Raw genomic sequence first — 27,782 nt, 5'->3', positions numbered from 1 at the left:
TAAAATTATAGCCTTCTTATAGCAGTAGTTATTTTTATATGAACTCGGTTACATAGCCCAATCAAGCCTGGAATTCCCCCATGCTGACTGGCTTCTTTTGGAGCATCATGAGTAAATCGGTTTATTAGGGCATGTGTTCGCTTGCCGCAGGGCAAGTGTGTGTATTGTCACACAGGCTCACATGCTCCCCACCAATGCGCCTTGGACACTCGTGCCAGATTTTGGGGGAAACAATGCAAGAGCATTTGTGGCAGGAAAGGGGGAATTGGGTTGAACAAGACATTCAGGACAAGAGGTCATGCTCTGTCGTAGTTCCTGCTTGTTGATGGATTGATTTAAATTTGTCCAAATAAATCAAGCAACTGCTGTTAATGTCGAACAGATTGAGATATAGGGCATTGACCAGGCCAAGAATTTGTAGTTTAAAAAAAAATATATATATATATCTGTGGAAACGTTTATATTTTGTGACGAACTAGAAGCACCAATACTGTCAACCTACATTTCCTGTGAGCAGAACAGCCTTCACTGACTTCCACTAAGCCTCCCCTTAATACTATACATTTATGTTTGGGCTAGCTGTGAATTAGGTAGTTGAAGGCACTTGTGCAGTTGGATCATTGGCAGCTTTTCTGTCAAATTGCTATACATTTAACCGGGAATTGTGTGTCGCCAGTGAATAAGAGCAATGACAAGTAATCGTCCTCTATTTTTAGTGGGTAGCCAATTACCGCAGCTTTTGTACAAATGAAATTAAAAAAAATAATTTTACTAAGGCAAAAATGCTCAGTTTCGATTGATACTTTCATAAAAGAGATTTACATAAGTGATATGTGCTGTACAACTGCACTGGGAGTTTCCATATTACTGAAGGTGTTTTAAATGTTTTGGTTATGGTTTGTGCTGATAACCCAATATTAAAGATTCCAAATTGACATAATTACAATTTTCTGTAGGAGATAAAGAAGATAGCAATAACTTTATTGTGGAGGATAGCCGAGGGGTGTGACCATGAAGGGGGCTTGAGTGGGTGGATGTTATCAAGATACTCCTGGTCCACCTGCCCCCTCCACCTTGGTGAGCAGCAGCTCATACAGCCCCAGGGATGTGGAGGGAGAACATAATCAAAAGCTTTTTGGCTGATAGAAAACACCGCAGAACAAAAAACGAGCTCTGAACAGCTTTATTTTCCTCCACCTCCTCACATAGAAAATCAACTCTACTCCATATGGACCACTCAGGAACTCCCATCTGTTTAACTGAGGGCTGAGAGTAAATGATCATATGTCAGTGACATTGACGGTGATTGACGTCCAAGCCATTTTGACTGGGAAGGGTGGGCAGCTAAAACTCTGAAAGGATGAATTGCATTATTAAAAGATTAATGAAATACAGCTCTTTTTAAATGTGTTGCCCTATATTCTGCAAGTATAAATAAATTGGTTGCAACTATCAGTGGACTCTAGTTGCAAAGTCCTAGATTATTACTAAGTGTTAATAAAAATAGAATAAAAAATACATTATTAAGACAGGCGACTTGGTGGCCGAGCAGTTAGCACGTCGTCCTCACAGTTCTGAGATCAAGGCTTCAATCCCAGGTTTGGAACTTCCTGTGTGGGTTTGCTTGTTCTTCCCGGGCTTGAATGGGTTTTCTCCGGGGTACTCCGGTTTACTCCCACATCCCTAAAACATCAAGCATAGGCTAGATGAACACTCTAAATTGTCCCTATAGCTATGACTGTAAGCGTGAATGGATGTCTGTCTCCGTGCCTTGCGATTGGCTGGCCAAAAATTCAGGGTGTCCACTACCTGGTGCCTATAGTTGGATGGGATGTGCTCCAGCACCCCCCGCCACCTTTGTCAGAATAAGCGGTATGGAAAATTAGTGAATGAATATAAAGACAACATATTTGAAGCGCTTGAACTCAAAATCAACTCAACCTTTTTGGAAAAGTGAAGAAATCTGTTTGCATGTGCAGGAATAATAATAATAATAATAATCGGACATAGGCCATGTCGTCATTACCACAACACAAAAAGCCTACTTGTCATCACACGCAGAAACTGCGTGTGACGAAATTGATGGTGCTTCTCCATAAGCTACGTTTAATCGGCAAAAGACCTAAATAAGTGTAAGTTACGGACTTGTAATTTGTCATTCCGCTGTTGTGGATACAGGTCGCTTACCTCTCGATTACATACAGGTCGCTTACCTCTCGATTACCGCACACTGTCTGCCACTTACCTTCAAGTCAGCTAGTAGGAGGCAGATCACCAACCAAACATCTATTCATATGCCGCAGAAGGGAATGTGTGTATGTTAGCGCGAGTTTAGATGTCTGATGGATGTGGGGAAAAAACTGTCCTTAAGCCTATTTGTCCGAGCTTTGTGGGACCTATAGCGTCTGCCAGAGGGCAGCAGCTGGAACAGATTGTGACCAGGGTGGTAAGGGTCCCCTATGATGTGCTTGGCTCTGCTGAGGTAACGCGGGCTGGCAATGTCTTCAAGTGAGGGCAGAGAGCAGCCGACAATCCTCTGGGCAGTGTTAATCACTTTCTGCATGGCCTTTTTGTCTGCCGCCGTGCTTCCAGCGTACCACACTGTGATGCCGTACGCCAGGATGCTCTCTACAGTGGTTCTATAGAAGGTTCTCAGAAGATTGGAGCCCAAGTTGTTCTTCCTAAGTACCCTGAGGAAATGGGTATATCAAGAAAAACAGAACACCGCCACGCTTAGAGCTTGGCTTGGACACGAAAAGTTGTTTTTTTTTTAAATAGAGTTGACATCTGAAAATAACATCTAATTGACTCAAACTAATAGGCGGAGAAATTCTGCATGGGCTGAAATTGTGATCTTGTAATTCAACCAAATTCACAAGCCTTCTGACAGACATACTTTATTTTCCAAAATAGAAAGTTCATCCAAAATTTACTTAGTTGCTTATCTCATTTGCTGCCATTGAATAGCAATGAAAGCGTTACTGTCACATCGATGAGGAGGCAGGCACCCAATGTCCAACTATAACTACATGTATACAAGCCATTAAAAACAAACAAAAACACTTCTTTGGTCTTTGTCTGGCAGCAACTTTGCCTTTTCTATAACGATTGTTAGATCAGGTGTCAAGTGTTTTTTGTGTGCGTGTGGAAGTGTGTTTGGGTGTGTGTTGACAAAAAGAGGAAGCGCCTTTCTTCCCTTTGTTGGTGGTGATGGAGTTACACAGAGGACCTCAGAGATCTGTGTGAGTGTGCATGTGTGTGGACATGTACGTATTGTACTCTACTGTATGTATTAAAGCACGCTGAGCTTACACTCCCCGTCTTCTCACCCTCGTTTCTATAGCAACGGCACTCAGTGGGGCTGCAGAATGGGTGTGATTCATGCTTTTAAGGGTTCAGGGACACACACACTAACGCGCACGAGAAGGGCCACAATTAGCCCCCCTGTTGAAGCTACATGCTTTTGGCGGAAGTCGGTGGAAAGGTGGGAGGGGAAGGGGGCTCCGTATGTGTGTTAAGCAGACAGGGTGCCCTGTGAGATGGAAACAGTGGTGAACCTGTTTCCTCACTCGCATTTAATAGGAGAGGCATCCACACATGCACAGGGTCTCTTTTAGTAAAACGTTTTAGATGTAGTACAATGCAGTATGAAGCAACTTCAAAACTCACCCAATAGCGCCACCTGGAAAGCCACAATTGATTTTAGATGCAGTTGTATATTGTACAGGTAGGTTTGTGACAATGGAATGCCTAAGTGAGTCATTTCAGTTTGAAGCAGAAATTTTGGGTACGTTTAGGACTACATATTACGTCTTGGAATTTCTCCCAAATCAGCCACATTGTCAAGTATAGGTGTGCAAAATAGATGGCTGATGCTAAGTTACTACTTACAGCTAGTTTAGGAGGATCTAAGTTGGGCTGGGTGATTAATTGTTCATTTGTTTATTTCAGAACGATTGTTAACTAGCCATGGTATCTTTAATCGAATGAAATGCATTTGCTGGCTTATAACGTACAAGATTAGCACTTGTTATTGAAGATAATTCATATTTTAAAGTAACAGTGACATTAAAAGGAAATGAAAATATGTCAATCTAGTTAGGGGTCTTAATTTCCTTGGGAACTTTTTTTCCCCTCCAAGTTTGGGAGTGTGTGTGTGTGTGTGTTTGTGCAGAAAACCTAACCAATCCTAACCAAATAATTTTATAATATTTATAAAGGGCGGCCCGGCGGTGAGTGGTTAGCGCGTCGGCTTCACAGTGGGAGTCCTGGGTTCAAGACCAGGTTGGTCTGCATGTTCTCCCTGGGCCAGTGTGGGTTTTTCTCCGGGTACTCCAGTTTCCTCCCACATTCCAAAGACATGCATGGTAGGCTGAGTGGACACTCTAAATTTCCCCTAGGACTGAGTGTGAGCGTGAATGGTTGTTGGTCTCCTTGTGCCCTGCGATTGGCTGGTCAGCAGGGATAGGCTCCAGCACCCCCTACGACCCTAGTGAGGATAAATTGGTTCAGGAGATGAGATGAGATATTTATATTTACATCATTTTCCATGTTAGTTTATATTTTAGACTTTCAGACTGTATAATGTTGGGTGAATAGTTTTAAATATTCACCCTGAGAAGTGTGTCTAGGATTTGATCTGCGTATTTCATGGCCACAAAAAGTTAACACAACAGATTGAGTGAGGCAGGAGAAAAATGATAAAACATCTTGTTAAGGTGATTTTCAACATTGTGTTGTTTAAAATGACAAATCCCTCCGCATTATATGAAGCTATGTTTATTTCTTTAATTCCAAAAATGGATTCTACGTGTGTATAAAGCAAATGTTGAACATTCATTCATTTTCTGAACCGCTTTGTCACTGGTTTATTTAGTGAACATAAAAAAATACAAACGATGTAAACGCAATTAACATGCCAATCATGTTATTGTTAAGAGCATCCTTACATCCTCACACAAACAAGTTATGCCTCCCAAGATGACACATGACAATACAGTTGACAATTGCGCAACATTATTAATTATTAGCCATTAGACTGGCAATAAATCAAGCAGCCAGTCAGCACTATTGTGTTGTGACAAGTCCCCCTTGAACCAACACGCCTCTCCGTCAGTGTGTCTACATAAACCTCTCTTTGGGATGCAAGTTGAGCCACTGCAGACGGGCGGTGATTCCTCCTGGAATCAATATCACAGAAATATATAGTCGGCACGGTGGGGGAGGAAGTATGTGCAAGAGGGTGAAGAGGAGGGGTCCGTGCTCAGAGTAGGAAGTGATGGAATCAAGGCTTCATCCTCCCCCCCTCCTCTTACTATATTCCCCTGTTTGGCTTTGCGGCTCCCCTCCCCTGTGTTTAATAGACACCTCTGTTTCGAATCACTTCATATCTACTCTGCTATATAGTGCCCTTTATGGTGACTTGTCATTTTGTTGAGATGAGAAAATGTGCTATGATGGCAGGTTATTCAGCATATCCAATGATGCTCTTGATTTATCATTGCCAATGAGAGTGATTTACATCCAGTCCGCTTGAACTGGGAGGGTTGGTAACGATCGTTCCCTGACAGGAAATGTTAATCTTGTCTACAAAATTGGAAATCACAGTTGAGCATTTCGACAGTCCCTTCCCTCTTAAAATAGATCTTTGGCCCAAAATAGTATCTCACAATGCGACCTAACTAAACAACCAATCGTCTTTTTAGAATACAGGGGTGTCTAACATTTAATTGAATTGAAAACCTTGTCATTGTACCTACATATACATACATACTTTGTACATTGTACTTTGTTCAACGAGATGCATTCCAGGTACAGCCCAGCCGGACAGTAATGACATACACACAACATACATTTATAATACAGCCAGCCTGGCTGCTGATTTGCCATTGCGCTCCGGAATCAGTGTAAAAGTGAAACAATGGGTTAGGAAGGTTGAAAAAAATAAACATAGCAGTTAACTCCCTTTCGAAGGAAGAGAATTGACAGGTACGGAAAAAAAATATCATTAAAATCAGTACACTCGACAGCACAAGTAGAGACGCTGACATTCACACCATGCATACAAATCCGCATTCTTTTATTTTAACAATAGCGCTTTAGAATCGCTGTGTTGTGAGCGTGGCATTGATGCATATTTTGCAATGAATGTTGTCTGCAGCCAGCTACAAACCTCCGTCGGCAATAGCTCGCTTCGCTTTGTGTCTCTGTGCGGAAACATCTGGGTGGTTTAAAAAGTTTGGCCTATGAGGATCAATGTGGGTCTTGCCGATGTTACAAACTTACACAGTGAGTGTACTCCTTTAGAAGCAACTCCTATATATTTTATTTACGTATGTGTTGTTTTTAGGCAGTTACAGAATATGTGAAGTTGCATGTTCAATAAAACGGCAGTTAGGTTGGCAAGTACAAAGTGTCATGATTTCAAGGTAGACGTAGAAAAATGTATGTACATCTAATTCCTACATAATAGTTTGTTTTACGATAATCAGATGAAGTCTTAATAAACTGGACGGGTGGAGCAAGTTGCTTTTTAATTGTGATTTGTTGAGTAAATGAAAGCACAGATTCATTGTAATGCTAAATCTCCGTTAGATTTGTTTTTTATTAGAAAAAAAATATTTGCAACAAGATAATCATCAATAAATGTGAATATTTTATGTATTTTTTAGGAAATGGGTGGTTAAAAAAGGGGCTAAAAATATACTTGTTCATTCCCCATTCAGATCTAATTGGCGTGAAAGACGGCCAAATCTTTGGTAGATGTTAAATTTCTTAAATATTAAATGGTGCAACATTGTTTGAGAATTTTTCTTACATTTTTGGAGTTACATATTTTGTAATTATTTCTTTGCAAGGTTGGTTTTGAAATTTTACCCCATATTGCAGTTGAGTTCTACTTGTGTTTAAGTCTTGATTTTATTTGTTGACGCCTGTTTGGACGCTGGATAAATTATTATAAGATTCTTGGCATGAAAATAGGCTGTCATCAACAATATCATGTTATTGTAATTTTTTGCTCCAGTACAGGTGTGCAATAATACTATTTTTTTATTTGCCTGAAAAGTCAATTAGAAAATGCTTTGGACTTTATGAACATTTTACTGGATGAGAAAATTGTCATATCACAATTGGTGTTTCAAATCATTTCCTCATCTCAAAAGTACCATCTCATCGCTTTTTTTTTGAGGGGGGGAAATATATGAACCGCCATCATTCCAAGGATTCCCCTTGAGAAAGAAAATTGACATTGCGTTGTAATGGAGTAAGGTGTATGCGCACATGCTTGCATTTTTGATATTAGCAGCAGCACACGGACCTGACAGGCTTGCATCTCTCGCTTTCGTGCTGGCGCAGTGTCCATGTTTTATGCATGAGAAGTGCTAAGCCAGCGCCCTGGATAATCCGAAAGGAATATTAGGCAGCTGTGTTTTAGCCGTCGTATTAGCCCGCCGCTAATCCTCCAAGCGTTTTATTTCTTCCTGCCTTTCACATTGGAAGTGAGAAGGCGCTGCATAAGGAGATGCATTAGATTTTTTGTCAATGCAAGTCAATCTCATTGAAACTTTAGTTGCATTCCTTGCGTACTAGGAAAACAACGTGAAAAGAGATGCGCCGAACATTTTCTTAGCTGAATTTTCTTTTTGATGTATAACATTAATGAAAATGGAATTGGGTTGATGAAAGCAAATAGCTTCATGCCATGTACTTTTCTTGCTACTAGAAGCAACATTTCAGGTTAACGAGCATGTGTTGGCTTGTTGCACATATGTGCACTTAAAGTGAAACAGCATGTGCTACCTTACCTTCTCTCACGAGAGTTTTGGCTGCGGACATGACGAGCTAACTGCAAGATTCACTTCCAATGACTAGCTCTCTCTTACTGTCCCCTTTAAAGAGCTAACCAAAGAGATAAACTCCCCTGATGCATCTCTAATTATGACACTCACTGGTCATTTTCCAAGAAAATAAGTTGAGAGAAGTAAAAACAATGACGAATGAAACCCTTTGAGTCTGTAGCAACTTCACCTGAGACAGTGCTGCACCTCATGTTCTAGATCAGTGGTTCCCAACATTTTTCTTCAGGGACCCAAACTCGTACCAAGGTATTCATCTTTGGTGATACCCAAATCTAGTATGTTCATTTTCTCTATATTTTATTGTATTGCCTGTTTAAATAAGGGTTAGGATTACTATGCTCATACAATACTGGTTTCAAAACAAGTACGGGATGAATAAAGTTGAATGTAATCTCAATAATATACTTCCACATAAAACCGCAATAGAAAATACAGGAAAACATGTGTAAAATTCATAACTAAATCATCATCCAACATCTGAATAAATGTTTAATGAAGCACTGAAATATCATCTTTCTCAAATAAAAATAGAAATCAAGTGCCTTTTTATAATACTTTTATACTATTGAGTCCTTAAGTACAATGGGCTTTTCTGTATTCCGTCAAGTTAATTTGCACTTAATGGTAGAAAAATAATAATTTAGGTTTATCCTTACATATGAAAGCTATTAAGCCCAGAATTCATTGACCATAAAAATTCATTTATAAAATAAACAAAATAAAAGTATATTTAAAATATTTAAATGGAAGAAGATTGCAGTCATTGCAGTCAATTTAACACACCATTTGTTTTTATTACGAAGTGTTTTTGATTGAAATAAAATGAATGAAATTGACACGCTTGTTTTCTCAAGTCCAAAAACGATTTTAAGTTACAAAATTCTAAGAATATGTTGACAATTGAGTGTGACCTAATCCCACAATCTTGAATCTTGTGACATCTTGATTTAGCACAGTGAAGATAAAAAAATACTGTCCTCATGACATCCAAGATTTGACTGTACTACAGTGTGTCTCCACTCATTGGGTGGGGTTGAAGGTCTTACAGGCAAACACACCACATAGACGGCAAACACATGCTGCCTTTGACATTAACAGGTGGGTCTGTGTTGACCTTGTGGCTACAGGAAGGGGACAAGCGGTGCTTGGCAAACCCTAAAAGGTTCAATGGCAGCTTTCACCTTTGGGCTGATTCAGCGTTTTATCTGAAGTATCAACTGTGCATGTGTGAGTTACAGGCGGCCACGATTCTTTGGAGTGATACATGTATCAAAAACAACCTGAATTTAGATCTTAAGACCTTGTAATAAAAACCTTCTGGGAAGATGATGTACAGACGCTCCCCTACTTACGAACATTCGAGTTACGAACAACGGTACATACGAACATGTCTGCGCATAGGTTTTTATTATATTTTTATGTTTTTTCCTTTTTGTTTCCAAGATGGTGCCGTCACACAGAAGCCAGTGACAGTAGCTCTGTATATTCTTATGTTTTTCGTGTTTTACAGCCCTTCTATCTTTTTTTAATTTACATTTTAATATTTCTTAATACATTCCTCTTTACTTTACTTTGTACTTTATACTTTTTACTTTAATGTTTTTACAACTTTCTTTGTTCTGTGAGCCTGGCTTCTTTCGGCTACTTCTTGTAGTGCTTCTTTCCGCCGCTAATACCGACGCCTGGCGCTGTGAGAGCTCAGCTCACCCATCATCCACCTTCCTCTGCCCAGTTCGTTGCAGTGCGTAAGTGCGTGAAGAACATTTTTATCATTAAATATCTCGTGCATCCATTATTCAATATGGTGGGTGAAAAGCGAAAGGCTTCTAGTGAGGGTGGTAGTGCAAGGAAGAGGCAAGCCATTTCATTTGAAACGAAAGTGGCAATAATAAAGAAGCTTGATGCAGGTGAGAAAATGGTGAGCGTTGCACGGGCATACAACTTGAATCGTTCAACAATCGTTCGTTAAATGTTTTTTTCAGTACAAACCAATGCGTGTTACTTATACAAGCCTCAAACATACAAATGCACTTATATAAACCTTCAATATACTTATATAGGCCTTAAACATATATTATAATACAAAATATAGCACTGAATCAACTTGCGAACAAATTCAACTTATGAACAATCGCTCGGAACCTAACTCGTTCGTAAGTAGGGGAGCGTCTGTAACCAGTTTTTTTAGACAAACGATTTTATCTTGTTTGGGAGAACATGATTATCACCAATCACACTAAATTGGGGATTTTGATGAATTCAAATGCTATTGCCCGGAAAACCTAACTCATTGGCTGCCATTGACGCTGATTAACGTCCACTCCATTTTGACTGGGAGGGCTGCCAGTGGCCATTCTCTGTCAAAATGCACTGGATGGCAATACCAGGTAATGACTATCATCCTTACTATAATATGATATTTTGTATTGCTGCGTTATACATTAACATTTTTTAAATAGGAAATTTTCCATTACAAAATCAGGATGGACAAAAATTCACAGGTTGCCAAGCCACTAAACTGAGTGCAGTGGCACTCCTTTCTCTTTCTCTTGCCAGATAGTCGTTGTCCATCTGTCCCTTGAATGTAAGTGGGGCATTGAGTTCCACTTCTCTTATGTAACTTCAGTTTTTTTTTGCTTGTTTATTTTTATGTCCCAGTGTCAAATCTTAAAGCCAGGGCAATGTTTGGAAAGCTGATTGTTTGAGAGAGACTTTTGGCACGGCAACACGCTTGTAACATAATTTAAACAAATTTAAATGAACTTGGATTACGATGCAGACACACTCAAAAATAAATTTAATCTAACCTTACACTAAACTTAATTCTAATTTTGTTTTACATTCTTATACCTTTCTTCTCCCGGCCGGGTTGGCTCTATTTGCCCCGCCTCCACCCTGACTTTCAGATGCAACCTATCGAGGGTTGTTTGCTTTTGTCTTCCCTTCAAAATATTCCCAAAATGATGCACACAAATGTCCTCACAATAGGATAACGCACGACCAATTGCCAATGAGAAGTATATATGCCATTCGCACTGACTAACGGGAAAAAAACACTGAAAACAAGCCCAGTGCTTGTAGAGACATTACATGAGGGAGTTGCGACCAGGGAGACATTACACGAGGGAGTTGCGACCAGAAAGACAGTGCCCATTATGTTCTTATGAGTAGCCTCTCGCGTCCGCTGTATGCTCGTATATCAAAATTTGTCTCGTATCTCAAGATAAATATTTGCCCAAAATTTGACTCGTATCTCAAATTGCTCGTATGTCGGGGCGCTCGTATTTTGAGGTATGACTGTAGTTGGCCATCCATTTGAAAAACTGAAAAGGCAGTTTTGGCAGTTGTCCTTTGTCTTGATCTGGCAGGAAGTCGCCTCCATCTCCTTGTCGAATGTTCCCACCCATTTCCTGTTTGAATTATCTTGACCTGGGATTAACCCTCATTCAACTGACTTGAATGGACAAAAGCAAGGTTCCGACGGATGTGGTGGTAAACCGGACAGTGCAGGAATTGTGCATGTGTGTCACCTAATGGATTCTGGAATTCACGTGACTGACATGTAAATAATGGGGAACCCCTGTGGCAAAAAGCACACCAGCAATTTAACCCATGTGAAAACCTCTGCACACACAGTCTTACTGCAGAGGATTGATGCTGGTAATTCTGCTGTCTGTCATTTATATAATACGAGCTCCATATGCCTCAAGCTTTGTCTTGGATTGGTGATATTACACGGACATACAAGACGTGTCGCAACTGCCTTAGCTAAAGAGGTGTACACCCAAGGGATGGACAATTATATGTTCGTGATTATTGATCTAGAAAAATTTGAGGTAAATTCGGTGATCAGTTGTGACATATTCAGTCAATCAAATGGGGCAAAAATCCATCTTAACTGCATTTTGACAGAAAGACACTGTTGTGTTTTTAACTAAAATATTACTGCATAATCATTTTTTTTCCTTCCGAATTTTGCAATTGCATCATTTCCCCCCCCTCTGCTTATTCTTTAACTACCTACTCTTAAATGTTCACTACCGATTCAATAAAACTATCAGAAAGTCGTAATGAAAACTACATAGGAAATAAATATTAAGCTAAATGTGATTTTTCTCAATTTCAGGAGACGCTTCAGCAACTAGTGATGATGCCCCTACCCAATGTGTTGATTTTGGGCCGGAACCCTCTTACTGGTAAGCCTCTTACATACACGCACACACAACTATCACACTGAGCAACCCAAGACTGTAGGGGTAGAATTTTAGCGACTCAAGAGTTCATTTACTGGTCAACCATTTTCATGCAGCTCTTTCACATCACATCACTACAATGGAATAATAAAGTAGCTTTCATTTATCTGTCACTTTGATGTTTCAAATGCAATTTTCCTCAGAGTTGTGATTTTTTTTTTTTTAAATCCCCCCCTCCCCCAGCGGTTCTGTAATGAGAGTTCCTGCTCTGTGTTTTCTAAATGATGACAAAGGGGGGACAGGACTGCAGGATATAAAACATTTTGCAGCTTTGACCCTCTGAACTCAGAGGCAACATCCGATACGTCTCAAAGCGGTGTGGTCTTAAGTGTTTAAATTTCACACTGAATTGATACTGATCGCTTTGACCTCTGTGGTGGTCCAAATCTGCTACTTGATATTGTGCCATGACCTTGAGAAGACATGATAACGAGAAGCAGACATTGGGGAAAAACTTTGCTCGGTTTGGCAATTCCGAACAAAACATTAAACTTTCCAAATGTCTTTGTTTCCTGTCTCGGTCGCTTTCTATGCCGCCTTCGTAAGCACAGAAGCTATTTGAATGCCTTTGTGCATCTGCAGCTTTAATTTAAACATGCGGCCGCTGAGTGTAAATACATGAACAATGAGATGCTGCCGCATGCATCTACATCGGCGAATAACTGGCTTGGTTGTTTTTTGTTGTTGAAAGAGCAAGCTGGAAGTATGTTGACACGTATTTCATTTAAAGTCTCACTATCTGAAGTTTTTACCCACTAATTAAATGATAGAATTGTGTCAGAATATGCAAAAATAAATGAACAGTAATTAAATGATGGTATTATGCAGGAAAATATTCAAAAATAAATTCACAGTTCCAAAATTAACATTTTTCAATGAAAATAACTAATGGTGAACGTGAAGTGATTGGAATACTGCAAAAGAAATTTGGTATCATTGGAAATCTCTGAATGTCCTCTATAGCGCACAAAAGGAGTTAATGCGATTGGATGCACTGGGTGGGAGATATTTAGGTTTACAAATGTCCTCTACAGAGGACAAATTTGAACTACTGGTAATCAGGAGGATAAACGCTGTATTTGTCGCTCCCAAAAATGACTGAATTGAGGGCGTGGCTTATATGCGCACAAATTAGACTTGACATGCACAAAACTGCAAGCTGACAAAGAAGAAACGCCATAATGCAAGACAATTTAATTTTGACGTCTATGAATTAAATTCAAGAAAAAAGTAAACCGTATCTTCCATAAAATGTGAAAAAACTCATACTTGTGCCTACCATTGCTCGCTCAGGGCGCTGCCATCTTACCTAGGCATGAAAAACTAGACCGCTAGGGGGACACTTCCTGGTTGTACTGCTCACGTGAGTTCCTTTTTGAATTTGTCTACATGCAGGCAACACCCTTCAGGAATGTGCAATCCAGCAATCGATGTATACAGTCTCCGAAATACCACGTGCAGTGATTTTTCTTAAGATTTTCCTCTCAAAGTAACACATGTGGACTCCCTATTAAAACCATGAATATGGAGGTGAAAATCGTGAGTTAGGGGGCGTCTTAACGAGAAAAATTGTAAAATTCAATGATTTTTAAGGCAATTTTAAAGGTATGGCTTATACGCGGAGGCGGCAAATATGCAAGAAAATAAGTGCAAAGGAACATTTTTCCAGGGAGATTTTCCTCATACAAGTTCAAACCGGAGACAAATTGAAATACAGACACTAGTGGGGAATTTTTTTTAATTACATTTTTTTTGTAAGTTCATAAAAATGTGAAAATCCACGCTGAAACTCGCAAGCGCAAGCCACTCCCCAGACCTCTGTGACCCTACTTCGCGGTTTTTCGTTTATCGCGGCCATGTCTGGTCTACATTAACCGCAATAATCAAGGGATTACTGTATTGACCATAACACCGAGTATTGGCTGCATGTAGCCAACATTCACTGAGAAAATATTCCAGAAAAGGGAAAAAAATACTTATTGGTTTGTCACTGGATTTTACTCCAATGTGTCAACTGTGGTCCATCTCATGGAAAATCAAGTGCTACTTTTAAAAATAATTACGTTAGCGGGGGGTTGCTAGGAGCAAGTAAACTGCAGAAGAAAGGGCTTTTACGTCATATTCCGCATGCTTTCTTCTACTTCAGTCAGTCACCAAGCTACCGGTAATACAGTCGGGCAGTCTATTGAAAGTAATCGGACATGTGGCTTTTATTATGTTCTTGTTAGAGGGGGGGACGTGTCCCCAACAGTGGGAACTTATTGTATCACCCGAGGGCTCCCGAGGAAGCCTGTGCTGAGCTTGTGTGCGTCGTTTTAACGGGCACGCTTGCATGCAAATGTCAACAAGCATGCACAATACCTCCTTTGTTTGGTCTTAGAAAAGTCATCTAAAGAAGTCTATCAATGTTTGTTTTTTATGGAAAACAGATTTTTGTACTGTAGCAACCACTGTGGGGTTGTCAAACACTTTCATGTTTGTATTTCAAAACCCACAATCAACATAAAAACATTATGCGTCAGTAACTTGTCATGTGACAGTGATAGACGTCCAATCCATTTGAACTGGGTGGAGCTAGCAGTAAATGACCACTGGCAGTGCCACCCCTTCCAGTCCAAATAGATCGGATGTCAATGGCAGCCAGTGTGTTAACATAAAATGTTTAACTTGTATAGATTTTGTAACTTTTAAATACTAGTAGTTTTTGAGAAGTAGCGTCACCCAGAAAAGATATTTCTGGATTACGTTTGTTAAAATGTTTCCCAGCCAAGCAACATCTAACAGTTTTGTCATTTTTCACCAAATATATGCAAGTCATACATTCCTGAGTGATTGACTGCATTCTTCTGGGTATACGCGTCGTTTAAAGCGCTTGCTCACGAGTTATCATAATTGCTACACTTGGGAGACAGGATGAGTCAGTCTCCTTGAAAATTGAGCAGGAAGAAAGGACAGGAAGGAACAGATGATTCAAAACAAAGAAGGATAACAGATGAATGGATCATACGTGTGCTTCCTCACAATTTTTTTTAACCTTCTGTCCATTGCTGCATCTGTTTGTGTTACCTCTTTTGTCTTCCTGCTTTTCATCTTACCTCTTTTTACCGTCTTTTTCTCCCCATCGCTGCCTCTCTATCCAGTATTTGTCCTAGCAGGCTGCTTATCTTTGCCTACCTTGCTGCTGAGCTTAATCCGCTCTCCGTCTGGAAGCGCTAATAGAAGTTTCCACTAATCTGGGCACTGGCAATAATTGAGTTTTTTTTTTCTAATTCACCGGCAACTCATCTGGGCCTTTAAATGTTGTAAATAAATACTCTCAGGAAACTTAACTCACTAGCTGCCATTGACAATTTATCGAGATTCAATCTTAATATACTGGGAAGGGCAGGCAGCAATCATTCTCAGTCCTAATGGATTAGATGACATTAAAACAAATGTGTATATGATTATAATATAACAAACACTGGACATGCCATATGACTACGTAGTGTTACAAAATAGTCATACCTTACACAGAATTTGTGACCCTTTGCGATGGACATCAATATGCTTTATAAAATGTGCACTGCATTATCCTGTCTATTCCTAACTTTATTGGTTGAAAAGGGTCGGAAGGTTAATGACCTTTTTTTCTCAGCCTGACTGCATGTGGACATATATCACTGCCACAACTTTATAGCTGTCATGTCAGCATCATGTGATCCTGTGCAACAGTGACACATACATCATACAACACCTGGTTGAAATGTAGCACATCTGTTGAGGCTTGTAGAACTTGCTAACAGATGCTTGGAGGTTCTTTGTGTTTTGATTTTTTTTACTATGGAAAGCAAGTACTAGTAAAACCTTAAATTCAATTCATTTAGTAAATTCATTCATTTTCCGTACAGCTTATCTTCACAAGGGTCTCGGGTCCACTGGAGCCTATCCTAGTCAACTACGCGCATAAGGCGTGGAGCACCCTGAATTGGTGGCCAGCCAATCGCAGGTCACAAGGAGACAAACGTTCATACTCACATTCCTACCTAGGTTGCAATTTACAGTGCCCAACTAGCCTACAATATATGTTTTTGGAATGTTTGAGGAAACCAGAATACCCAGAGGAAACCCACGTATGCCTGGGGAGAACATGCAAACTCCACACAGGTGGACCGATCTCGATTTGAAATTTCCTTTTGGCAGTAGCAAGAGGGTGATTAGACAGAACAACTTGGCAAAAGCATAAAGCACAAAGCAAATCAAAATAAATGGGATCATCAAGAATCACCAAACTAAAACACAAAACGAGCAAGAGTGGACGGAGCTACCGCTGCCGGCTACCACTTGAACAGCGCCATCTTGGTTGCGGTAGCTAAAACAGATACAGACTCAAAAAGACGTTGTAAAGTTAGACAGAAACTGGATCCACACACAGGAAGTCTTCCACAAGATGGGGAACCGGGGACCGAGGTAGAGAACATGCAGAGTCACTCTTCCAAACTTATTCGCACAGTACCGTGATACATTATTTTTTTGGTACTTGGTAAATAACCTGATTCCTGGGGAAAAGACAGAGGATCGGAAGCTAACGGAACACTTTTTTCTGTTTCTTTCTTTCAGAGCGTGGTTTAGAGGAGATGAAGAAATTTCTATTGCTACTGCTTGGCTGTGCTGTCCAGGTAAGATGGACTATTCACTCCAATACGTGAATATAACGAAACGTGTATGCCAGTGTAAAATTTATTCTCATACTTTTGTTAACTCAGTGCTTCGCAATTATGTTTTGGGGGGATAGACACCAGGATAGAATTGTTAACCCTAAGGCTATGTCTGACCATTTTTAGAAAATGGGGAAAAAGACAATTGTCAAGAACGACCAGTAGTCATGATCTGCTAAAAGTAAATTAGAACTCAGTATCAGTGACTTCTCTGAAGTCCCAGTTATTTTTTTAAATTGAATTAATTGATTAAAAACTAGCGATTTAATTTGAGCCTGACCCGCCTTCTGTCTCCAGTGCGACAAAAAGGAAGACTACATTGAACGCATCCAGACTCTGGATTTTGACACCAAAGCTGCCATTGCCTCCCACATCCAAGAGGTCAGTGTCAGTAGCAGTCAATACTAAGGATGCAGCAAAATATATATTCTTTGCTTAAGGCACAGACACAGGTCATATTTCTGTCCAAAGTTTTCTTTGCGGCGGCCCGGCAGATGAGTGATTAGCGCGTCGGCTTCATAGTGGGGGACTTGGGTTCAAATCCAGGTCAGTCTAACTGTGTGGAGTTTGCATGTTCTCCCTGGGCCTGCGTGGGTTTCCTCCCACATTCCAAAGACATGCATGGTAGGCTGATTGGACACTCTAAATTGCCCCTACGTATGGGTGTGTGTGTGCATGGTTGTCCGTCTCATTGTGCCCTGCGATTGGCTGGCCACCAATTCAGGGTGTCCTCCGCCCTTGGACCGGAGTCAGCTGGGATAGGCTCGAGCACCCCCCGCGACCTTAGTGAAGATAAAGCAGTTCAGAAAATGAGATGAGAAGTTTTCTTTGCGTCCCTGCGAAATACTCAACACTCCCTCCATCATCTCATATATGTGACATTTTGCTTTATAGGTGACACACAACCAGGATAATGTGGTCGACCTACAATGGCTAGAGAGCGGGGAGATTCCCGCTGAGGACCTGGCAAGTTTATCCAGGAACCTGGCTTTTCATCTTAAACACACAGTGGACGACAGGGACATGCAACTAGAGGTATCCAGTAAAACATTATTACTCTTACTTTCATATTATACAGCCACTGTATTATAAACTGCACCACCCAAATTTTAGAAACTAAGCCATGTAAACCTAGAGGTTTCACTATACGTTGATCTGCATCAATTTGTCAATCGGTTAAGAACAACAGAATTTAAATTGATCAAAAAGCAAAATAAATTCCTCACAATGGAGCGCACCTGACTATAAGCTACACTGCCCAAATTATTTAGAATTTTAGAAAAAAATCATATACGCACGTAGACCTAGGGGTTTAACGATACATCGATCTCCCTCAATATATCCATTAGTTAAGCACGGTTAATTGAAATTGATCAAAATGTGCAATATTGATCAATATCACCATCTTTTATGGATGCCATTTCATTAAAGAAAATTAATTCAAATGTCTGAAATGTTTTGCCAGCAAAATTGTCAATAGCAAAATTCCTTTATTTTTTTATTGCTTTAGTTGAAATGTGACTGTGTTAAAAGTAGACTGTACCTATGAGTCTAATTGAATCTTGGAATATGTTGTTAATATCAGTAAGTACGGTGGTACCTCTATTTATGATAAATTAAAGTTACAAAAACACTACTGGAACCAATTTCTACCAGTAGATGCAATTTACATGTAAAAGCCTTTTTCCGTTCCAAGCTCCCAATACTACCAACTAAACCTGATTTAAGTCTGCAGGTTTTGTGTGAATGTGACAAGCACAAAAATGAAAAGAAAATTATTTATCAAGCCATTAAAATGACTTAAAAAACTGTGTGTAGGTGAGAGAGGAGGAGGCAAATGTTTAGCAATTGACAAAAAATACCAAAACACGGACAACATAACTTAAAATGTATTAATTATATTTTGTTGTTGTTTTTTTAATTTTTAATTTCTTACATATCTCAAGACAAACTTTTCCCATTGAGGGATTTCTAACTTGAATATTTCTTAGTTGGAGACATTTCTAAGTAGACCCATTACTGTAGTGTATTATTGTCCAAAGAATCTATGATGTATCCTATTGTCATGAAATTGGTTACATAGGTCTATAAAGTGCAAGTTTGTTAAATTTCATATAGAAAAACAGTACACAGAAATATTTAATTGATCAAATGTATCTTGATCAACCAATGAACATCAACATTGAGTCGCACAATAATGGGTTGTGTGGAAAGTTTACCACAAGCAAGTAGCTTTCGAGGAGAAAAAAAGGGTTGCAAACTGTCCTGTGGATGAACGATTAGTGTCTCTCTTTCTCCCTCTCTGTTTTTCTTAGCATTCATGCATCAGTTGGGTTTGTAGCCATTGGGCGCAGATGCCTATGGTTGATACAAAAGCTGTTTGTGTGTAATGGCCTCCAGATTATCACTTTGGAGCCCATGAGTTCTCAATTAAAAGTCCATTTCCTGTAGCTGCTAGGGGAAATAGATTGTCTGATGGGGGCACATTTCCTTCAAATTCTCTTTTTCTAGTTGACATAAGTAGTCATCGTCAGCAGTTAACCACGGTTTATATAGAAAAATGTGGGCCAATTCTATCTCTTCTCTGCTCCAACCATCAGACAATCGTGGAGCTGACACAGGAACGAGATTGTATCCAGTTATCCCCGCTGGGTGCCGGCCCAGTTCAGTCGCCCAACGGTTCTCCGAGCATGAGGAGGACAGAGAGTCGGCAGCACCTTTCTGTGGAGCTGGCTGATGCCAAGGCCAAGATTAGGCGTTTGAGGCAGGAATTGTGAGTGAGCATTTTGTTACTGCATTTGGTAGCTACCTCCATATTTTTCTGGTTCATGGGCATATGCATGTGTGTGTATATTAGTGGTAAGATCTTAAGCTCCAAGCTGTAACACGCTTCTGAAAAGTCTTGACGTTGAGGCATCTTGTTTATCTTTAACCTAAAATTTTACTTACGTTAATTTACATACCTAGAACCTAAACATTCGTCTTCTCATATTTTCTAGGGAAGAAAAGAGCGAACAACTTCTAGACACACGACAGGAGCTAGAGAACATGGAGCTAGAGCTCAAAAAGATTCAGCAGGAGGTGAGTAGTACAATATAGTTAGTAGTACACCTACTACACGTGTGTAATTGCTGCTGTCCTTAATTGGCTTTAGCTCGTTAGCGGAGTCTAGAATTGGGACTGTCTTTAGCTTGTAGCAGCAGCTTCATGCTGTGTTTGATGGAAAGAGAGTGGTGGATGATCTAAAGTGGATTAGTTCAAGGCAAAGGATGGCAAGAAAATTGACGGGGATAGACATCCAATCTGTCTTGACTGGGTAGGATGTCTATCACGGTTAATGACATCCAATGTGTTAAAAATGTAACAGAAATTTTACATGGCTTAGGATAAATGTATTTAATTCATCCATCAACTCTTAAACGAACCATCTGGCGTTCAGGAATTGCAATCTGTCAATAGTAATTGTTCAATTTGATAGGTTCACATTTGAAATCAGCGGAAATGCTAAGATGCTGTATTTGCTGCAGTAATGTAAGTAAAGTAAAGTAGTAACTGCCCAAATGAACAGCCATCCCAAAATGTGCTGAAAGCAAGTCACAAGCTGTCATTAGATCACATCTAAGATTTTGAGAAGGGTAATTTTTGACTGCTTCATCTTTGTTTTTGCACACCCTATAGAACTATAACCTAATTTCATATCTAAAACCCACTCAATGGTCCCTTTAAAGAGCTACCAGCTTCTATCAGACGCCCGCTCGGCCCGGGCGTACCGTGATGAGCTGGACATCCTCCGGGAAAAAGCCATTCGTGTGGACAAGCTGGAAAGTGAGGTGACCCGCTATAAAGAGAAACTCCATGACATTGAGTTCTACAAGGCCAGAGTGGAGGTATGGTGGTTAGAAAACACACTGAAAACTGATTGTAGTTCTGTATTCAAAAATGTTCCCTTGTGGAATGAATTGCACAGGAGCTAAAAGAGGACAACCAGGTCTTGCTGGAGACGAAAACCATGCTAGAGGAGCAGTTGGACACCACCCGGAGCCGATCGGATAAATTGCATCTCCTGGAGAAGGAGAATCTCCAGCTGAAGTCCAAAATACATGACCTGGAAATGGTGAGACCAATGCAATTGGAAATTGCTGTTGTTGCGTGTTTCTAAAAATCAAGCATTTTCCATCAGGAGCGAGATTTAGATCGCAAACGAGTGGAGGAACTTTTAGAGGAGAACCTGGTGCTGGAAATGGCCCAGAAACAGAGCATGGATGAGTCGTTACACCTGGGCTGGGAGCTGGAGCAACTATCCAAAACACCAGAGCTGACAGAGGGTAAGAATAACCAGGTCCCCAAGACATACTGGCGCCGCTTTGACTCCTGTCTTAAGTCCTGTAATTAATATTCAGCAGCTCCTTAAAGATAATCTCTTCTTTTGAGTTATTAAAGCTTTTAAGAGGTTTAACCAGCCAGTGATCTGGATAACCACTTGTTTGTTGAAATATCAAGCTTTTAACACCTGGACTGTTTGGCTGCAGAGTTTTGTCTTAAGTTATGAAGCTTTTTAAATTCCTTCCTCTCTCAGCCCCACTAAAGTCCCTTGGCGAAGAGGTGAATGAGTTGACGTCCAGTCGCCTGCTGAAGCTGGAGAAGGACAACCAGACACTCTTGAAGACTGTGGAAGAGCTCCGTGGTGGCGCTGGTCTGGACTCTGAGGCCAAACTTGGCAAAGTCACCCAGGAGAACCAAAGACTCAACCAAAGAGTGAGCAATGTTAACATATTTTCCGCATTATAAGGCACAACGAAAATCCTTCAATTTTCTCATCTAGTGGATCATAACATAATGCACTAACCACTACTAATATTACTACGACTACTACTACAGCTCCAGCTATCCGGTCGGTATTCCAAGTGTCCCTACACCAACAGCTGAATCTAATAATCAAGATTGGTATCAAGCTTCTGGACAGCTTGGTGATGAGTTGATCATTTGATTCAGATGTGGTTGAGGAGGGAGATATGGAAAACAGACTGGATAGGGGTCCTCGATGACTCAAGTTGGGCACCCCAGATCTAATGGAAATATAGCACAATCCTATACTATTACTGTTACTGCAATGCCTCACCACTTTGCGGCTTCAGTCTATCACAGTATTTTATATTAAGTATCCAAAACAAAAATATTCATAAAAAGGACCAAATTCACGCTGAAAGTCGCAAGCGCAAGATAGGGAACCGCCACTCAACTCAGCGCTGTAGAAAAATGGCGGCGAATAAGAAAATTTCCCACCTTAGAAGAATGGTGAGCCAAATGATATAAAAGGCAGAGGAAGACTACGCTTTGCCTTTCCCTGTTTTGTTTGGATTGCATTTTGGTCGCACACATCACATCGTAGAGGAAGATGACATCTTGCCTTTTCCAGTTTGGCGGTAGACAATGTGTTGCCTATTCCAGCTTTGTTTGGATTTGGGATCGCCCTTGAAAGTACCTTCTGCGCCATCTCAGGCATCCAATGAGCCCAAGAAAAAACGAAACAGGACAGTGACCGAAAAAATGAAGTTGCTAGATATGTTGAAGGCAGGCAATAAAAATGCTCATATAGCACCATGCCTTTAGAGCAGACCTGGGCAATCCGGTCCTCGAGGCCCGCTGTGGGTGCAGGTTTTTGTTCCAACCGATCCAGCACAGAGAGTTTAACTAATTAGATTTCTGCTGAAACAAGGAGCACATGACTGCAATCCACTGATTGCACTTCTAACATACCAGATTGGTGGAAAGGTTTCCCCTTATGGGTTGGAACGAAAACCTGCACCCACTGCGGCCCTTTGTGGAATTAATTGCCCAGGTCTGCATTACAGCATAAATGAATCTACCGTGCATTACATCAAGAAAGAAGCGAACATTTGGGAAACGGCAACAACATCGTTTTGCAAGAACAGCAATGGAGAATCGGTCTAGGATCTCGAACTGTAAATTTGTGGCCCAAAAAAACCCCACCAGGATTATGAGGGATTTACGCCTGAGGACATTCATCACTCAGCCATAGATAAGACCGCAAAGTTGGTTCGGTTGCTAGCCACTGAATGGTTCTCAGACATGATGGCGAAGGACGTCAACACACTGCTCGAGAGCCACTCAACCCCCCAAATTGATGACCTCATTAAAATAATGCAATCAGGAAATACGGAAGAAGAGCCAGAGGAGAACGACGAGGATGAAGAACATGGTCTTATTTTGAGAAATCTTCAAGAGATCAGTTTGCAACAAAATTTACAGGAGATTAATGACAACATGGTAAGAGATATCGAATTTGGCATTCATCTTGACGGTGTCATGTCATTGTACAAAAGCGTATTTGTACAAAAAGACGAAACAGTGGTGACAACTCTCCATTACCTTGTTCCTTGTGTGGCCAAAACCTCTAACAGAAGCTCCTCCTGCTGCACCTACGGCACTTCCTAAAGATGATCCAATGCCTCTCGAATCTCAGAGGCATCACTTGACTTGGACTAAAGTTCCCAAAAAGCTGTGCAGTGAATCTTCATTTTCTTCACCTTTATCGTACTGCACTGGTCTCATCTTTTTTTTTTTATTTAAATCAAGCAGAGAGCTATTTTCATTGAGTGCAGTACTTAAAGTATTTACAAATTTATTATATATACATTTTATTTAGATATTAATACTTAAGTCTTTACATATGCATATGACTAACATTTAATAAACTTCTGTATAATTGTATTGTAATTTCATTTTAACTTTCTCGATCATTCCTAGGTTAAAAAAACTGTTTTTCATCTAAATTTGAACATATCCCCTGATGGGTCACCTTTGACCTTTTCCCACAGTGACACAAGTAGCAAAGAGAAAAGAGTAGAGACTATTTGAAGAGGGTCAGACCAGGAAAGCACAGCTGTAAATCCCACCAGCCTAGTTTTGCCTTTTCTTTTCCGACTAAGTGACAGCCCAAACGGGCCTCACTCAGAGGAGGCTCTTTGCAGAGAGATATGACTCTGTACTACCTTTACAATTCTATTGTTGTTCACGCACAAAAGCCAAGGGTCTAGCCAGATCAGGGTGCATGATGTCAAACAGCAGTGGTTCAAAATTGAATGCAGCTAGTATTAAAAAAAGAAAGTAATCTGTCTAATTTGGTTGGTGTCTTTTTGACAAAAACAGGTTCACTCATACACACTGGACCAAATTGATACTGGCAACAAATTAATTACGCCTCAATAAGTAGCACTGAACTCAACAACCTAATTATTTAGTTTTATCCTTATTAAATCAGATGAGTTTTAGATGAGCGAAAAAAATTGAAAATTCTTCAATTTTCTGACAAAATGAGCTAAATACAGTCATCCCTCTACTCAGGAATGCCTCAAGGTACGAACGTTTCACGTTACGAATTTTTTTATATGCAAATGAGTGACTCGAGATACGAAAAAGATCCAAGTTACGAAATCTCCCAAAAAGTAAATGCATTTCCTTATTCATTATTTTATTTTGAATTCCCCTTATTAAGCGATTAAAAACTACAAATGCAACGTGGCACATATTTTCACACACACACACACACACAGACACACACAGGGCACGTAAGTCTAAAGTGTACTACAAAGTGGACAGCTTTCGACCCTAGTAGAACGGGCTCTTGCCGCCATCTGGCGAACAAACACGGACATTACATCTATATTTCAGCGGCGCAGGGCACATTTTCATATGCTTTATTTATTTTAAGACATTAATAAATAATTTCTTTATAATTTTATCTCATTTTTATGTTTTCTCACATCTTTCATACAAAATTGGGACACTTTGACCAATTTTAAAGGATTTAGTCGGTAGTTGTGTGAGGACTGTGGAACAAATTAGAGAATTTACATATAAAGTACACCTACTTACGAAATTTTCAAGTTACGAAAAAAGTCTTGGAACCAATTAATTTCGTAAGTAGAGGTACGACTGTATTTAAAAAAAAAAAAATACAGTATACCGTATTTTCACGCCTATTTGGCGCATCGTATTTTACGCCGCAGTGTCAGTAACGTGTGCTATTTCTGTATTTTAGACACACAAGGCACGCACCATTTCATTAGACGCATATATATTATGCATCGAAACGCAATAGCGGTGGCTACTGGAAGCAGCTTATTTCCGGGTTCCGGTGCGCAGTGACTGCTGGGAAATATAGTTCTTGCGCGCAACACCCACACGCTAAAAACACGCTTTAAAAAGGCAACGGAAGCAAAACTGAGTTCGGTTGTACTTTATTTAGACATTTTAAAACTTAATCACGTCATCATCACCCACAAATCCATCAAAGTCCTCATTTTCTGTGTCCGAATTAAACAATTGCCCAAATGAGTCTTTCAAAACGCTGGGTCCCGCGGTTGTAGTTCTTAAGCCTACGGGAATGACGGCAAGCTCCGAGTTATTATATATAATATATATACATAGTTCACAGTCTAGCTTTGAATGCTCTGTTGACGCCAACATGTAGCGGCAGGATTTATTTTGTAAATACAGCCGAAATGACAGCCAGCACCAAAGTAGTGTGGTCGCCATCATACTAACTGTATTGAAGAACTGGGTGTATTAAGAACTCTATATCCCAGCAGTCACTGCGCAGTACTTTATCTACGGGAAAATAGTAGAGTCGGGGGCTGGTTTCCGTAGTTGTCCTATCGACTGATTTTTTTTATTTTATCGTGATAACAATTTTAGTATTGGTCCATATATAAAGCGCACTGGATTATACGGCGCCCTGTCTATTTTGGAGAATTTTTTTGACTTTTATGCGCGCCTTATAGGCGTGAAAATACGGTATATGAAATGAAAAGGGTGTAGTTTTAAGGGCCGATTTGAGACTAATAGTGGCCCAGGAAAATCAGCACATACTTCCTAAAATCATCGATTACTGTCCTGAATGCTGATGTGACCGATTTGTGTGCAGCTTGGGCATCTGGAAAGCGAGCTGGCAACGGAAAGAGAGTCGCTCCGCAGTGCTGAGTCGCTGAGCACGGACTTGATGAAGGAGAAGGCATTGCTGGAGACGACACTGGAAACACTGCGGGAAAACTCCGAGAGACAGGTACCAGATAACACTTGTAAGGTGTATAAAAATGTTCTGATGGCTACTACCAATTTCGTCATGCGCAGAGATGGTATGATCACAATTAGGCTTTTATCGAGTCGATGATGACAAAGCCTATGTCCGATTATTATTATAGTTGTACTGGTCACACGGGGGATATGTGTCACACGTAGACAAAACATTTATTGATCCAAATGCATGATGTAGCATTTAGCAATGACAGTGCATTTCTGTAACTGTGTGGCCTAAAGGCAGATGCTCTAATTCCACTTCAGCACTCTGCAGCGGCCCGACCCAAATTCGCTTTGATTAGTTTCTCCGTTCTATTGTTGAAAGGAGGCGGAGACGACGCCTCATGCAGACATTTTGAAAAACTACAAAAGCTGAACGTCTATTTTTTTCATGTGAAACTCTTTGAGATACGCTCCTAAATCCCTGATCTCGAATATGTATAAAGTAATGTATTTGCTTTACATCGGCTGCAGGGTGACAACATTACATCACTTCTCACAACACAAAATATCTATGTAAAACATTCAAGCTTTTTTCTTGGTCATACTCATTTTAGCCCTCACTGTTCTTTATTTTTCTTAATCATGGCACAGAATTAATAGTCAACTGTGTCGTAAAGTACATCTTCCTCATTTTGGGAAAGCCAAGCATCAATAGTTAAATCTATTTTCAGAAAAGTGCAACATCAATAGTTATCTTTTTTTAGCCAACTGTCAAATGAAAAAACTTCTGAACTAGCAAGGTTCCGATGGTTTATGAATGTCTTAAATTTATTTATCTTCATAATTTTTTAAGTAATTCAAGTTCAAGTTTTTAAATTGTGGCTGAGTGGTGATGGCACTGGCCTCACATTTCTAAGAGTTTGGATCTTGCTGTGTGGAGTTTGCATGTCCTCCCGGACTTGCGTGGGTTTTCTTCGGGTACTCCGGTTTCCTCCCACATCCCAAAAACATGCATGGTTAGGCTGGTTAAGCAAAATTGGCCCTAGGTATGAGTGTGAGCATGAGTGGCTGTCCGTTTCCTTGTCCCTTGTGATTGGCTGGCCACCAATTCAGGGTCTGGGGTCCTGGGTTGAAATCAGGTCACGTCCACCTGTGTGCAATTTGCATGTTCTCCCTGGGCCTGCGTGGGTTTTCTCTGGGTACTCCGGTTTCCTCCCACATTCCAAAAACATGCATGGTAAGCTGATTGGACACTCTGAATTGCCCCTAGGTATGAGTGTGAATGTGCATAGTTCTCCGTCTCCTCGTGCCCTGCGATTGGCTGGCCACCGATTCAGAGTGTCCCCCGCCTCTGGTCCGGAGACAGCCGGGATTGGCTCCAGCACCCCCCGTGACCCTAATGAGAAATTGAGATGAGATGAGATGAGTTTAAAGGTGTTGATGTGCTGTTTTTTAGAACGTGTCATGTCATGTTTTTGGTCTCTTCATATTCAAGTGCAATATTTTTTATTACAAAATTACCACATTAACTTTTTGTTCAGGGAAGTGAAACATTAATCATTTGTCTTTATTATATATAAATGAAAACATTTTGTTCCTTTTTCATTGTTAGACATTTTCAATCGTAAATTATTTTGCAATGGCAAATTCCACCAAGTTTCATGTGGCAACTCAATTGGTATCCCCAACTTACCAAAAACTTCCCTCCAACACTCGAGTGTGTTGTCTTGCAGCTGAAGGGTCTTGAGCAGGAGAACAAACACTTGAGCCAGACGGTGTCATCTCTGCGACAGCGCAGCCAAGTCGGTGCTGAAGCTCGTGTCAAAGACGTGGAGAAGGAAAACCGCATCCTCCACGAGTCCATCTGCGAGACAACAAGCAAGCTCAACAAGATGGAGTTTGAGCGGAAACAGCTGAGTGAGCCCACATCT

General features: G+C 40.3%; 1 protein-coding gene across 8 annotated transcripts in view; it reads left to right on the top strand.

Annotated features, from left to right (window-relative positions):
• The window catches only part of ccdc88ab (coiled-coil domain containing 88Ab), a 73,088-nt gene that overhangs the window by 22,074 nt on the left and 23,232 nt on the right, over positions 1-27,782 (top strand). For all 8 annotated transcript variants that reach the window (XR_013303852.1, XM_077613148.1, XM_077613146.1 and 5 more), the window contains exons 4-15: positions 11,986-12,055; positions 16,712-16,770; positions 17,107-17,190; positions 17,704-17,844; positions 19,410-19,582; positions 19,809-19,890; positions 20,538-20,696; positions 20,777-20,923; positions 20,990-21,134; positions 21,386-21,564; positions 25,757-25,894; positions 27,585-27,768. Coding sequence is in view for 7 of the 8 variants with exons in the window: in XM_077613148.1 (XP_077469274.1) it covers positions 11,986-12,055; positions 16,712-16,770; positions 17,107-17,190; positions 17,704-17,844; positions 19,410-19,582; positions 19,809-19,890; positions 20,538-20,696; positions 20,777-20,923; positions 20,990-21,134; positions 21,386-21,564; positions 25,757-25,894; positions 27,585-27,768 (1,561 nt within the window). In the remaining variant the exon portion in view is untranslated. The remainder of the gene's footprint in view (positions 1-11,985; positions 12,056-16,711; positions 16,771-17,106; positions 17,191-17,703; positions 17,845-19,409; positions 19,583-19,808; positions 19,891-20,537; positions 20,697-20,776; positions 20,924-20,989; positions 21,135-21,385; positions 21,565-25,756; positions 25,895-27,584; positions 27,769-27,782) is intronic.

Source organism: Stigmatopora argus, chromosome 11, assembly GCF_051989625.1.
Source record: "Stigmatopora argus isolate UIUO_Sarg chromosome 11, RoL_Sarg_1.0, whole genome shotgun sequence".
Taxonomy (NCBI): domain Eukaryota; kingdom Metazoa; phylum Chordata; class Actinopteri; order Syngnathiformes; family Syngnathidae; genus Stigmatopora; species Stigmatopora argus.
Note: the sequence above shows the minus strand (reverse complement) of the source record. Positions and strands in the feature narration are given on the sequence as shown.